This window comes from Pteropus medius, unplaced genomic scaffold (assembly GCF_902729225.1).
Source record: "Pteropus medius unplaced genomic scaffold, Ma_sr-lr_union100, whole genome shotgun sequence".
Taxonomy (NCBI): domain Eukaryota; kingdom Metazoa; phylum Chordata; class Mammalia; order Chiroptera; family Pteropodidae; genus Pteropus; species Pteropus medius.
In genome coordinates, this window is record NW_024342471.1 from 18727296 (window position 1) to 18740258 (window position 12963).

Consider the following 12963-nt stretch of genomic DNA (forward strand, 5'->3'; position numbering starts at 1 on the left):
ACACGTGAGTTTATTCCACTGTAATTGACACATTAAGGCGCGAATGAAGCGTAACGTAAATTTTGAATTAGCTTCTGTGTGGTTTCATCTGCGAGAAACACGAAGCGCGTGCACCCAGCGGAACCAAGCTGAGCAGGAATTCACAAAACGCACACACCTAAACGCTATCCACCGGCAGCCTCAGCTCTCAGCTCTCAGCTCTGTGTGTGTGTGTGTGTGTGTGTGTGTGTGTGTGGCCACACCCTTCACATCAGGTGTCCCGTTTCAGACAAGCCTCCCTCTCCCCCGTCGCACAGTGACTCCTAGCTGCAGCCCCACTCCATCACCTACTTGCACAGCGAACTTCAGGCTGCTTTCTACGCTCTGTATTTATAATAGCACTTAGATGTGTTTTTTAACCATTTAATTTGTGTAAAGCTATACTACTATTTTTTCCCTAGGTTCTTATCTTTTTTTTTTTTTAATGTGTCAATAATGAGGGTTTTGAATGTTGGGCCCTGGCTCCCTTGTCCCCACAATTCCTGTGGTTTTTATTGCGTGATTTCTCATGGCGCAGTGATTGTTAGGAACCCACAGGAAGCACCATGATCTCCGTTTTACTATTCAAAAAAACTGAGGCCAAGAGGATAATGCAATGTGCCCATTCACTTAGCATAATGTCTGCACATTGATAATAGTGATATTAGTAACTGCAATAACAGCTAACATTTATTTAGCGCCTACAATGAGCCAGGAAGTACGTTAAGTACTTAGATCAGATTCCTTTGTCCCGACACCCCGGGATGCAGTATGACCAGTACGCCCATTTTACAGTTAAGGAAATGGGCACAGAAGATCAACCAGCTTACAATTACATGGGGGCTGGACAGGGTGGATATCATAACCTCTGGTCCAGTCTGTTGTGATTGGGGGCCAAGGCTCTTGGGGTTGAGGGAAAAGAATGCACGAGGCATTAAAAATAACCAAAGGGCACGATGACATTTGGCCAGTTTCTGCCTAGAGGCTCTGAACCTGCACAGCAGCTGCAGAGAGCTGGCCACGGTCAGCTGCGCGGACTGGCCGATGTATGGTTTTCCAGGTGTTTGGTATCTGGACACCAGGCTTGGAGGGAAAAACCTGTTGCCAGATCTGATTATTTCAAAAGAAATTGGAAATCTGGTTTTTTTATGTGAGCTCTTCTGATTCTTAAAAGTTAGCACACATTTTAAGAACAAAAGTAAACATATTTGTGGGCAGGAGATGGCTCACGGGCCATCCGTTTGGAGCCTCTGCCCTCAGCCCTTCTCCTGGCTGACCGAAGAGGAGGGCGCATCCAACCAGACCCAGCAGGAGCCTCCCCTCCCCCAGCCCCCTTGCTCCACACTCACTGTTTGATGCTGTTGATGGCATAAGCCCTCCCCAGGCACTGATTGTGCCCTGCTCCCCACGGCATGCTGTGATTCTTCAGTCGCTTCCCATCCTTGTAAAAGTCTTTCTTCTCTGATCCATCGGGGTTCAGGAATCGGTTGTATTTAAATACCTAAAATAGGAAGAAGGTCAATTTCTGACTTCACCCCCACGACATGCATGCACGAAGAAAAAGGTGTGAGAGTGTTCACCCCAGTCTTGTTTATAAGAGGAAAACACTGGAAACAACATGAAGGTCAATGGACAGAGGGCTGGTTTATAAAACAGAGCAGCTATTCGGAAGGTTGAGCTTGGTCTGTGTGTGCTGACAATGGAAAGAATTTTTAAGACCAGTTTTTAGTGAAAAAGGCTAGTATCGAAATAGCAGGCATTATATGATGCTATATACACACCTACCTATTCATAGGTGTGTGAGTGCGCTGTGTGTATGACTGTAAAGGCATGAAAATAATTTAAAAGATACACTCCCAACCATTGTTAGGGAACTCTGTGGAAGAGGAAAGGAAAGGGAATAAAGAAAAAATTTTACTTTTAAATATATACCTCTACATATTTCTATTTTGTAAGTATATGTTACTTTTGTAAGTTAGAATAAAATAAAATTATTTTTAAAAAGGAGAATGCCAATTTCCTTTGGTTACTATATAGAGTGATGAGATGAAGACTGTGTCTGAGCACAGGGTGTGGCAGAGTGCTACATGAAAGACAGGTGAATGGACCAGCACGCAGACTGGTGGGTGGGTGGATGGGTGGATGGATGGACGGACGGCTGGACGGATGGATGAATGAGTGGATGGACAGATGAGTATATAGCACAGGGCCTGGCACAAAGTACCCAAATCTGTTAGAGATTGTGAAAGTTTGCCCCATCTCAAAGTCCAGAGAGAGGGAAGAATGTTGAGAAACGGACATTATAATGCTCCGAAAAAAAGAAACGCACGCAGATATCATTTACAAAGCAGTCACGGTGTTTCGGACACTGTGAAGGCCTTTCTTACATGATCTATTCAGTCTTCTGACAGCCTTATGAGGCAGATGCTATGATGAGGCTCATTTCACAGGTGAGGAAGCAGAGACTCCAAAGGTGAAACCATCTGGACAAGATCACAGAGCTGGACGGCCACTCAGATCTGGCTGACATAGAAGCCACTGATTTTCACCCACGGTTCCAGGCATGACATTTACCTCTGGGTCCGTGTAGATTTCTGGGTCTTTCTGGGGACTCAGGAAAGGAAAGAGGAGGAGGCGGTCTCCACGTCGCAGGGTGAATTCCCGCCCATCTGCCATGGGCATGGCCAGGTCTGCCACGACCTCTCGGGTGATAAAGGGTGCAGCCGTGAGCCTGAGGCTCTCGCTCAGCACGCTGTCTGCATGGGACAGGGACAAGGAAGGGTCAGAAGCTGTCCTCCCACCCACTCGAATGCCACCCCAGCCCTCATTTTACAGAGGAAGGTGAGGAGGCTCAGAGAGGGAGCGTGAGAGCGAAAGGCCAGTGATGAGGTGTGATGGCTGCAGTCCCTCAGAGACTTGGACATGAGGTTCTGGGTCTGATCCCGAGAGAAGCTATGAGGGAAGGTGGGAGCCAGAGAGATATCAGAGAAGCTAGGGAGAGAGCAGGGCCATCAGCATTGGTTGTTTCTGCCTGCCTAGCATACCTGCCCCTTCCGGAAACCGTTCCCTGATTTTCCTCTGAGGACCATCCTTCCATACTCAGGGGCTGGGCTGTTGATTCCACTCCCAATTCCTTGGACTGGGTGATAATTGGCCAATCAGAGCACCCCAACCTTCTGAACCCCACAATTGGTTTGAGGTGGGACTATGAGCCAAAGAGAGCCAAGGAGACACATTCTTGGGTCTCCGGGTAGGAATGATGCAGAGAGGCACATACTCAGGGGCCGTGAGCACGTCAGCCTGGAGTTCCTGGTGACCATCTTGCCAGCCTGACACTAGAGCCAACCCAGCAGAAAACAGGGCTCAGAGATGGAAAGAGACTGAGTCCTGATGACATTGTTAGAGCACCTGGATCTACCTGTGCCTGGCTTCAGGCACCTCTGGACTTTTTAGTTACTTGCCCCAAATAGAATCCTTTTTCTGCTTCAGCCAGTTTAAATAAGATTCCCTGCTACTTGTAACCAAAAACCTCCTGCTGAGACTGGGGTCTAAGAAGATAGAAGGCCCAGGGGGACCCTGGGTCAGAGGACACTGATGGACCTTGGATGACGGGAGCCCATGCTGCGGAGGACTTGGGGGGCCATGACGACCCAGTCTGGGGGCTATCTGAAGGGTCTGAGCATCTCACCGAGCACAGGCATGCTGTCTAAAACCTTCTGTGGGAGAGAGGTCATCTGCGAGACAGGCTGCTCTGCTCGCCACAGGATGTGCTCGAGCTCTCTGCGGACGGCAGCCAAAGCCTCGGGGTTCTTGAGGAGGAAGAGCAGGAGCCAGAAGGCAGCAGGACCCATGTTCCCCTGTGGTGAGAAGAAGCCTCTGTTGTACTACCGAGAGGGCACATCTGGGGTGTGAGCTGACTGGTCTGTGCCACGGACACAGCCCTGGCCTCAGCACAAGGGTCAGGAGGCCTGGGCTTCCACCCTTGCCACAGGTCTAGGGACAATCCAGGTCCATCTTTAGCCTCAAGACACGGCCAAGACCTGCTTTATAGCTTTAGCATAGCCTAAAGACTACTTCAAGGCCATTCTTGGCATCCTTGACCTTGAACAAAATCATTGACACTCCGAGGTCACATAGGTAATCTTCAAAAAAGTGTCAATAATAGGAACAAAGTGTGTCAATTAAGATTGTTGTTAACATCTGGGAATGACTGCATCCTTGGCCCAAGTCCCCACCCTTCCCTGCAGCCATGCCCCTTAGCATGTGACTCTGTACTTCCTCCCATTAAAGAGGAAGAATATACTTCTCCACCCCATGAATTTGGGCTCAGGCATGAGGCTTGTTCCGGCCAATAGAATGAGGCAGAACTGATAGAACAGCAGTTCTAGGTCTAGGCTCAGATATTCAGCACTGGCTAAAATGCATATGGGCCTACGGCCGTCCATGTTATCCTGAACAAGCCTGATCCCGCCTGATCCTGTCTGATTTCAGAAGCTAAGTAGGGTCAGGCCTGGTTAGTACTTGTATGGGAGACCACCTAGGAAGACCAGGTGCTATAGGTGTAAAAAAAAAAACAAACAACAATAATAATAAGGGATTGTAAGCTGACAAGGTCCTTGCAATCTGTGAGGTCAACCAAGGGTTACATCACCTAAAAAAAATAAACAAATAAATAAATGAATAATTTAAAAAATGCGTATGGGACACCCTTAAATGAGACTTGGGTGAACACAAACTAACTTCAATGTGGGGGAAGATTTTTGTTTACCATAAACAACTATCCTATACACTCATAATAATAGAATATCAAATAGTTACGAAACATCACGTTTACCCAGTATTTCTATCACAGACATAACTACACACGGACAAAAAGACATTTGCACAAGTAACAGCAAGATTGGAAGCAACGTCTATCAATAGGAGATCAATAAGATAAATGATGATCCATCCCTAGGATGACACAGGAAGTTGCTGCAAAGAAGCTGGCTCTGTGCATACTGATATGGGACTGTAGCCAAGATGCACTGAGTCGTGCAAACAGCAAGATGCAGGACGGGGCTCAGCATGCCACCGCTGGCATGTATATTTAAAGAGGATGTGAAGAAGCACAGACTATCCCTAGAAGGATAATCGGCCACCTCTGGGACAGAAGCTGCGGGGATGGGAGCACAGGTAGGGGGAGGATGGCTTTCTACTGCACACATCTTTTTAAATTGCTTGACTTTTTAAAAATAATGTGCTACTTTTAAGCAAAACAAAAGCGACTGATTTTTACAGGGGTCTGCAAAGGACATGAGAAATGCTCATGATATACAATATTAAGTAAAATTAAAAGTGGGATTTTAAAAAACTGCATGATTGTAACCACAGAGGAAAAACATGCGGTAAACAAATGCATCAAAGCACGAATGATGGTGCGATTTTCTTTCTTTTCCTTTAGCCGCAGTGATGAATGCAGCTCCAAGGAGGTGCCACGTTCCCTGTTCAGTTCTCCCATCGAGCAGGCACCGTTATCACATCTTTTACGGAAAAGGAAAATTAAGCACTCCCTAGTCCCTACCCACTGACCATAAAGCATAAAGCAGAGGCTCAATGATATCTATTAAATAACCACCTGTGTCCTTTTGGGCTGGGGGCCTGCAAGTCAGCCTGTGGGCTGGCAGAGGCCTGGACAGGGACCAGGCAGAGTTGGGTTCAAATCCCAGCTCCCCACTTCCTGTGACTTTGGACAAGTCAATCCCTCTTCTGGGTCTTGGAACCTTCCTCTTGCTAAAATAACAACTCTACGTCCATTGAGTCTAGATGCAAGTGACCCCCACAGGCTGGCTGGGCACACAGTAGGTACTCAGAAGAGATTTCTCCCTCGCGTGGGTCCCTCCCCCAGACTTGAGAACAATTAGGGGCCTGGGACTTTCTTTGAGGTTTCCTCTAGCACCTTGGGTCCAGCAGAGACAAACAAGGTCACTTGCTGTCCATCACTTAAATAGCCAGAGGAATGTAGGCGATAAATAATTCAGCTTTGGGTTAACTCAATGCCACGGCCTTTTCATCCTGCCGGGATAGTCAGATGGGGGCCACGGCTCATTCATTACAAAGCAGGAGGCTGCCCAGTTATCTCTGCTTTCAGGAAAAAAGCTGTGGCCAGTTAGGGAGGTGACAAAGACCACCTTCCACTCAAACGCACAGATGTGTGTGAGCGTGCGTGTGTGTGCACGCACATGTGTCTGTGTGATCACACAACCGAAAGAGATTCTGAATTTGCTGCCCTGGAATTGAGCACCCTAAGTGGGGCACCGCCTCATTTACTCGGAACACTTCTGGTCTAGCCTCGTTCCCTCCCCTGCGGACAAAGTCCAAGGCCCAGACCTGGGAGGGAAGCCTGTCCCGTGATGAGCCTGCGGGGACCGGCTCATCATATCTTCTGAAATCATTATTCCCACCTCGGCTCTGACCTGGCGATAGCAATTGCAACGACCATTTCTCAACTTCTGGGAACACTTCCTGCACTCAGCCTCTGGCCGGTGCTCCCTTCCGGGTCCCCTTCCCCCGCCTGGCCATCCCTCCTCTGTCTCCTGTGCTGGCTCCCACTCATCTTCCCGACCTCCCAACTGGAGAGGCCCAGGGCTTGGTCCCTTCCCCATCCACGCTCGTCCCCAGTGACCGCCAGTCGGGTAGTTTCAATACCATCTCTCCACCGCAATTCCCAAACGAATGTCTCCAGCCTGAGGCTTGACCATGAACTCCAGATTCTTCCAGATTCCACCCCTCCACCATTCTCCATCTCAAACTCAGCACACCCAAAACCAAACCCCTGGTTTTTTCCCCCAAAACTTGCTCCCTCCATCATCTACCTCATTTGTTAATGGCAACTTCATCCTTCCCGTTGCTCAGGCCCACACCTGGAGCCATGTCATTGATACCCTCTTCCAATATCTCGGCCAACAGCAAATCCTATTGGCTCTACCTGGAAATATGTCCAGGATCCAATCAATCTCTCTCCCCTCTCTGGTCTAGTGCCATCCTCTCTTGCCTGGATATGGCGGTGGGCTCCTCCCTGATCTCTCTGCCTCTCAGCAATGCAGCCAGAATGATTTCTCTAAAGCAGAACGGGCCATGTCCATGGTTCTCTGCTCAGAGCCCTCAGAGGGGTCCCATCTCAGAGTCCTCCCTGTGGCCCACAGGGCGCTGCATGGTCTGGCACCTGCCACCTCCCTGCCATGTCACCTTCATCACCACCTCAGGGCCTTTGCACATGCTGTGGCACTCTGCCTGGATGCCCTCTTCCTGTAGATCTGCATGGCTTTCTCTCTCATTTCCTTTGAGTTTCTGCTCACATGGCACCTGCTCGGCGAGACCGCCCTTGACCACCCTCTATAAAGCCGCCTCTCCTCACTCCCCTCTGCTCGTCCCCCTTCCCTAGCTTTATTGGTTCTCCACAGAACTTATTATGTCTAGTATATTTTATGTACTGTTAGTAATAGTCTGTTTTATTAATAGTCGGTCTAGTTTATTAATAGTCTGTCGTCTCCCACCAGAATGTCAGCTCTATTAGGGCAGGGATCGTGCTTCTGCTCACTGCTCTCTCCCCAGCTTCTAGAACGATGCCTGGCACACAGTGAGCCCTCACTAAATATTTATAGGTTTATTGAGCTCTAGTTATCTGTCAAGCACAGGTACAAGTCTTACATGTATCACTTCTTTTCATCCTCATCACGACACCTTGAGGAAGGTGCTGCCACCTCCATTTTAAAGACAAGTAAACCGAGGTACCGAGAAATTAAGGGACTGACTTGCCAGGAAGTGGCTGAGTCAGAAATCAAATCCAGGCAGGTTGGTCACAGAGCCTGTGCCTGAAACCCCTGGGCTACATAGCATCTTGGCCCTGCTCTCAAGATTTGTGCTCTCAAAGGGTCTTCCCACCTGTCTGAATTCTGGACGCTGCCAATGACTTAACCTCAGAGGACGTACTGCCCCCATCTCCTGCCTAGTTCTCTTGGTCCTGTCAAAAGCTGTTCCCTGTACTTTCTGCCACTCAAGCCCCCAGGCCAGAGTCCAGTTCTGCTGACAGAGGTCATTTCCACAAGGGGTTCTGGGAGCAGTTGGGAGCTCCAATCTCTGCCCATAAATATGTTATTAGGCACTAATGGGGCCCAAGTGCCGATCAAACCCAGCCCCCGTCCCTCGCCAGCCTCTGCCTGCAAGGACAGTTAATGGCTCTGAGCGAAAACTAAAAATAAGTTGCAAGTCGATGGGAGAGGAATTACCCAGAAATGTCAGCCTGTGCAACTGCCACTGCCGAGGTGGGGCCTGGAGGAGGAGCGGGCTCAGGGGTCGAGGGGAGGGCAGGAACCAGGATGGAGGGGCAGCCCCCTCAGCCCTAACATCTGGTCCGTCACTCCACCCACTGGTGGTGACTTCCCTTTGTTTCCAGAATCCATCCATTTCCTCACCTCCATGGCCACCGCCTGGTCCTGCCGTCACTGTCTCCTCACTGGGGTCCCTCCTTCTGCCTGTGCTCCTCAGAGCCTGTCCCCCGCTTTGCTCAGAACCACCCCGCCCCCCAGAGTTCCCACCTCGCCCAGAGAATAATCCCACGTCCTTACTCACCAGGAGCCACAGGCCCCCTGTGACCTCTTCCCTGAGTCCCACTCGCCGGCCTCACTCGGCAGCAGCCACGCTCAACCCCTTGCTGTTACCTACGCGCCTGGCACGATCCAACCCCCGGGCCTTTGCGTCTGCGGTCGCCCCTGCCCGGAATACTCTCCCCTCTCACCTTCTCCGAGTCCCCAGATGTCCTCTTCTTCATTATCCAGGGCTCAGTTTAAACGTCACCTCCTCGGAGGCCTCCCTGAGCACCCTGGCTAGAGTAGACCGCCCCCCGCCAGGACCTCGCTATTCGTCACCCTGTTTTATATCCTGCATATCAGCATCTAAAATCATCCTACATATGTTTCCTTGACTGTCTGCCCCACCCCCACCCCGGCTAAAACATAGTCCACTCGAAGTCGGGTCTTGATGGTCTACGGTAAGTATTCAGCGGAAACTTTAAATGACTCTTCAAAATAACTGGTCAGCGCACTTCGAAAATGTCAGGAAAACAATGAAGGGCACAGGAACTAGTCCATATAAAAGAAAACTAAAAAGGCAGAATGTCTAAATGCATCACGTGATCCTGAATTGGATGCTGGATGGAGAAGAGCCATGGGGGATACTATGGGACAACTGGCAAAACTTGGTCATTGTCCTGTGACCACGTGAGAGAAAATTCTTGCTCCTAGAAGATGCACGCTGGAGTATTTAGAGGTAAAGAATCATGATGTCCGCAACTTATTTGCAAACGATTCAATAAAATACTCACAGGAAGAGAGAGAGAAGGAAACCAAAAGCGGTAAAATGTTAGAAACGGAAGAATCATATGAGTTCATTAAACTATTCGCACAACTTTCCTATAAGTGTAACACTTCCCAATTAAAAAAAAAAAATCGATACTGAATGAATGACCCTGTTCACGATACTGTTTCACAGCTGAGTCAGGGAACTGGGGCAGACGGCTGGCGTGTGTGTACAAACCCACACCCACACTCGTACTGGTACACACTCACCAATGCACACCTACATGCACACATACACATATGCACACTCACAAGTGCACACCTACATGAACACACACATGCACTCACAAATACACACCTACATATATGCACACTCACAAGTGCACACCAAATGCACACACACACGTGCACACTCACACACACGTGCACACTCACATCCACGCTCACATACGGAACCGCACGCCACGCCTGCATGCTCCCACTCACACGCCGTGCCCACCTGTGTGGCCCAAAGCTGCAGCACCAGAGCCCGCGCCTGCATCTCCTCCGACACACCCATCTCCTTCAGGTGCAGCAGGTAACTCTCTAGCCAGCTGCTCCGGTCGGCCCGGGTGACCACACTGGCTGGGGACAACAGCTTCCAGAGTCGACCTTTGACCTTGGACACACGGTCCTTATCCCCTGCAGAGACAGAGCACAGAGGGTGGAGGTTACAGATCCACCCAAGCCCAGGGCCACCCAGCCCTGACCTGCTAGGAGGCCAAGGGTCTTCCGGGTGACTCCCCTCCATGGGGGAGGGAGGTTCCTCTGAGAAAGGCTGCAGGGAAGCCCTTTAAACGTTGACTTGCTTACTGTCTCACCTTCAGTGGACAGGAACAAGGGGCCTTGTCTGTTTCATTGGCCTGTGTCCCCAGCACCTGGTCCATAGTAGGTGCTGAGTAAATATGTATTAAATGAATGGTGGTTCTTTACACAGCAGGGAGAAGAGCATGAAACACCGAGCTTAGCAAAGCTTCATTCAGGAGACATCAGAAACAACCTAACTGCCATCGAGAGGGGCCAGGTTGGTCTGGGGCCTCAAACTCAACTACCTCCAAAGAAGATAGGTAAAGTAAAGGAGGGAAAAGGGCCAGGACAGGGCTGTGGGCAATGGGAGGGTCGGGGTGGCCCCTGCTCAGCTCTACCAACCAGCCCTGTGGGCCAATGTGCCCCTAGCCAGAGAGCCTGGTTCTCAGAAGAAGCTGAATATCAAGATGTTCATGTGGCATCTTCTCAGGGTTTTTTAAGGTTAGCATCTAAGTGAGAAATGTTTAATCACTGTGCAAGCCACACGAGCATGTCTGAAGGTCAACTGTGGCCCGCGGACCACCAGTCAGCAATCACCACCTCACAGTGGAGTGTTATGTTCTGGAAAATTATGAGAAGTCTTTTATGAACAGAGACGCACTCAAGGGCAGACTCCTGAGGGAATAAAGCCAGGTACTTATTATTTATATATTGTGCTAATGCTATAAGATGAGACTATATTTATACCTACATGCACAATATAAGATTTAGTTTTCCCAAATCACTCCTTGGAAAAGTGCGAGTTGCTTTGGATTGCCACGAAATTCCAAAGTTCTAGAAACTCTCTCATTGACTTTTTTGAACCATGAAGCAGTGTTTCAGGAAAACCCAACCACCCAGTGGTTCTAAACCAGGCTGCATACCACAGGGTGTTAAAAGGGCAGCAAATGTAGGTTAAACACATTTTTTAAGTATCTTAGTTACATTTTCAAAGAATATGCTCCATATGCTTTTCTTCAACCTCTAGACACAGTTTCAAGTGACATACTCCTTAATTTTAAGCAACAAGCCCATTATTCATCTAAAATACATTATTTTCCTGTGCTTCCCAACTTTGGGAGCACTGGAGTTTAAAACTCGGGGGTGTTAAATGCCTGGATGCCCAGAACCCACTCCAGATTAATCTTGTCAAAATCTCTGCTGGTAGAAGCCAGACACACGAGAATTTAAACAGGTGAGTGCAGGGTGCAGAAAGCTTTGCAGCCACCTCAGTTGATGCTAGCTCTGGATGCTTATCAGAGTCATCTGATGAGAGAGCTAACAAAGGAGGAACAGAAATTTAACACATATTTAGAAATAACTGGCATTCTCTGAGGTCGGACAGCCCATTTACAAGTGTTGAATATCACAGTGAACATGGCTTTTAAGGATGACTTTACGAAGCAATGCAGTATGAAAAGACAACCAACAGAAGAGGAGAAAATATCTGCAAATCATCTATCTGATAGGGTTCTAGCACCCAGAATATATAAAGAACTCCTACAACTCAACGACAAAAAAAACAAACAACGCAATTTGAAAAATGGGCAAAGGACTTGAATAGACATTTCTCCAAAGGTGATATGCAAATGGCCAGTAAATACAGGAAAAGATGCTCAACACCATTAATCATTAGGGAAATACTGATCAAAGCCACTTTGAGAGATCACCTCACACCTGTCAGGATGGCTAATATAAAAAAAAAGTGAGTAAAATAAGCAAGGATATGGAAAAATTGGAACTTTGTACATTGCTGGTGAGAATGTAAAATGGTCCAGCCACTGTGGAAAAGTTTGGCAGTTCTTCAAAAAGTTAAATATAGAATTATCATACAATCCAACAATTTCACTCCTGGCTATATACTCAAAAGAACTAAAATAAGGGATCCAAACAGATACTTGTACACAAATGTTCATAGCAGCATTATTCACAACAGCTAAAAGGGGGAAACAACTCGAATGTCCATCAACAGAACAACGGATAAATAAAATATAGTATATCCACACAATGGAATACTATTCAGCCTTTACAAAGAAAGAAATTCTGACGCATGCTATAACATGGATGAATCTTGAAAACATTGTGCTAAATGAAATAAGCCAGACACAAAAGGAGCACTATTGTTATGATTCACTTATATGAGGTACTTAGAGTAGGGAAATTCACAGAGACAGAAAGTAGAATAAAGGTTACCAGGGGTTGAGGAAGGGGGATATGGGAGTTACTGTTTAATAGAAACAGAGCTTCGGTTTGGGATAATAAAAATTTTCTGGAAATAGATAATGGTACAGTGACGCGACACTGTGAATGTACTTAGAGCCACAAAATGATAGACTTGAAAATGGCAGATTTCATGTTATGTGTATTTTACCACAATTAAAAAAAGGAAGTTATGTGAATGTCATTTGGCAAATGAGCCAAAGATGGCGTTGTACAATAAAAAATTGGACTGAAACAAAAGGTAAAAAAACATAGCATGTATTGGATCCATAGATCAAATCAGCTAACATTTATCAAGCCCTTAGAACAGCACAGGGCACACACTATACCTTACACAAGAATTAGCTGTTACTACTATCAGGCCTGTTGATGGGCGAGATGCTGATGTCGAAGGTGGAGTCTGAATACAACCATTTCCCGGAATGTGAAAGTATGAACAAAACAAAATTTCTAAGTGGTCAGGTTATATAGCGTGTGAGCTTAACTACAGATGTCAACAACATCTGTAAGGGCAAATTTAACTATTTCATTTCCATTCCTAATTATTTCTATACTTAGTTGACCA

General features: G+C 47.7%; 1 protein-coding gene across 1 annotated transcript in view; it reads right to left on the bottom strand.

Moving 5' to 3' along the window:
• Positions 1 to 12963, bottom strand: part of PTGIS (prostaglandin I2 synthase) — a 38609-nt gene that overhangs the window by 4614 nt on the left and 21032 nt on the right. The window contains exons 6-9 of the mRNA XM_039864565.1: positions 9853 to 10034; positions 3707 to 3875; positions 2593 to 2774; positions 1368 to 1519 (exon numbers count right to left, since the gene is read on the bottom strand). Coding sequence (XP_039720499.1) covers positions 1368 to 1519; positions 2593 to 2774; positions 3707 to 3875; positions 9853 to 10034 — 685 coding nt within the window. The remainder of the gene's footprint in view (positions 1 to 1367; positions 1520 to 2592; positions 2775 to 3706; positions 3876 to 9852; positions 10035 to 12963) is intronic.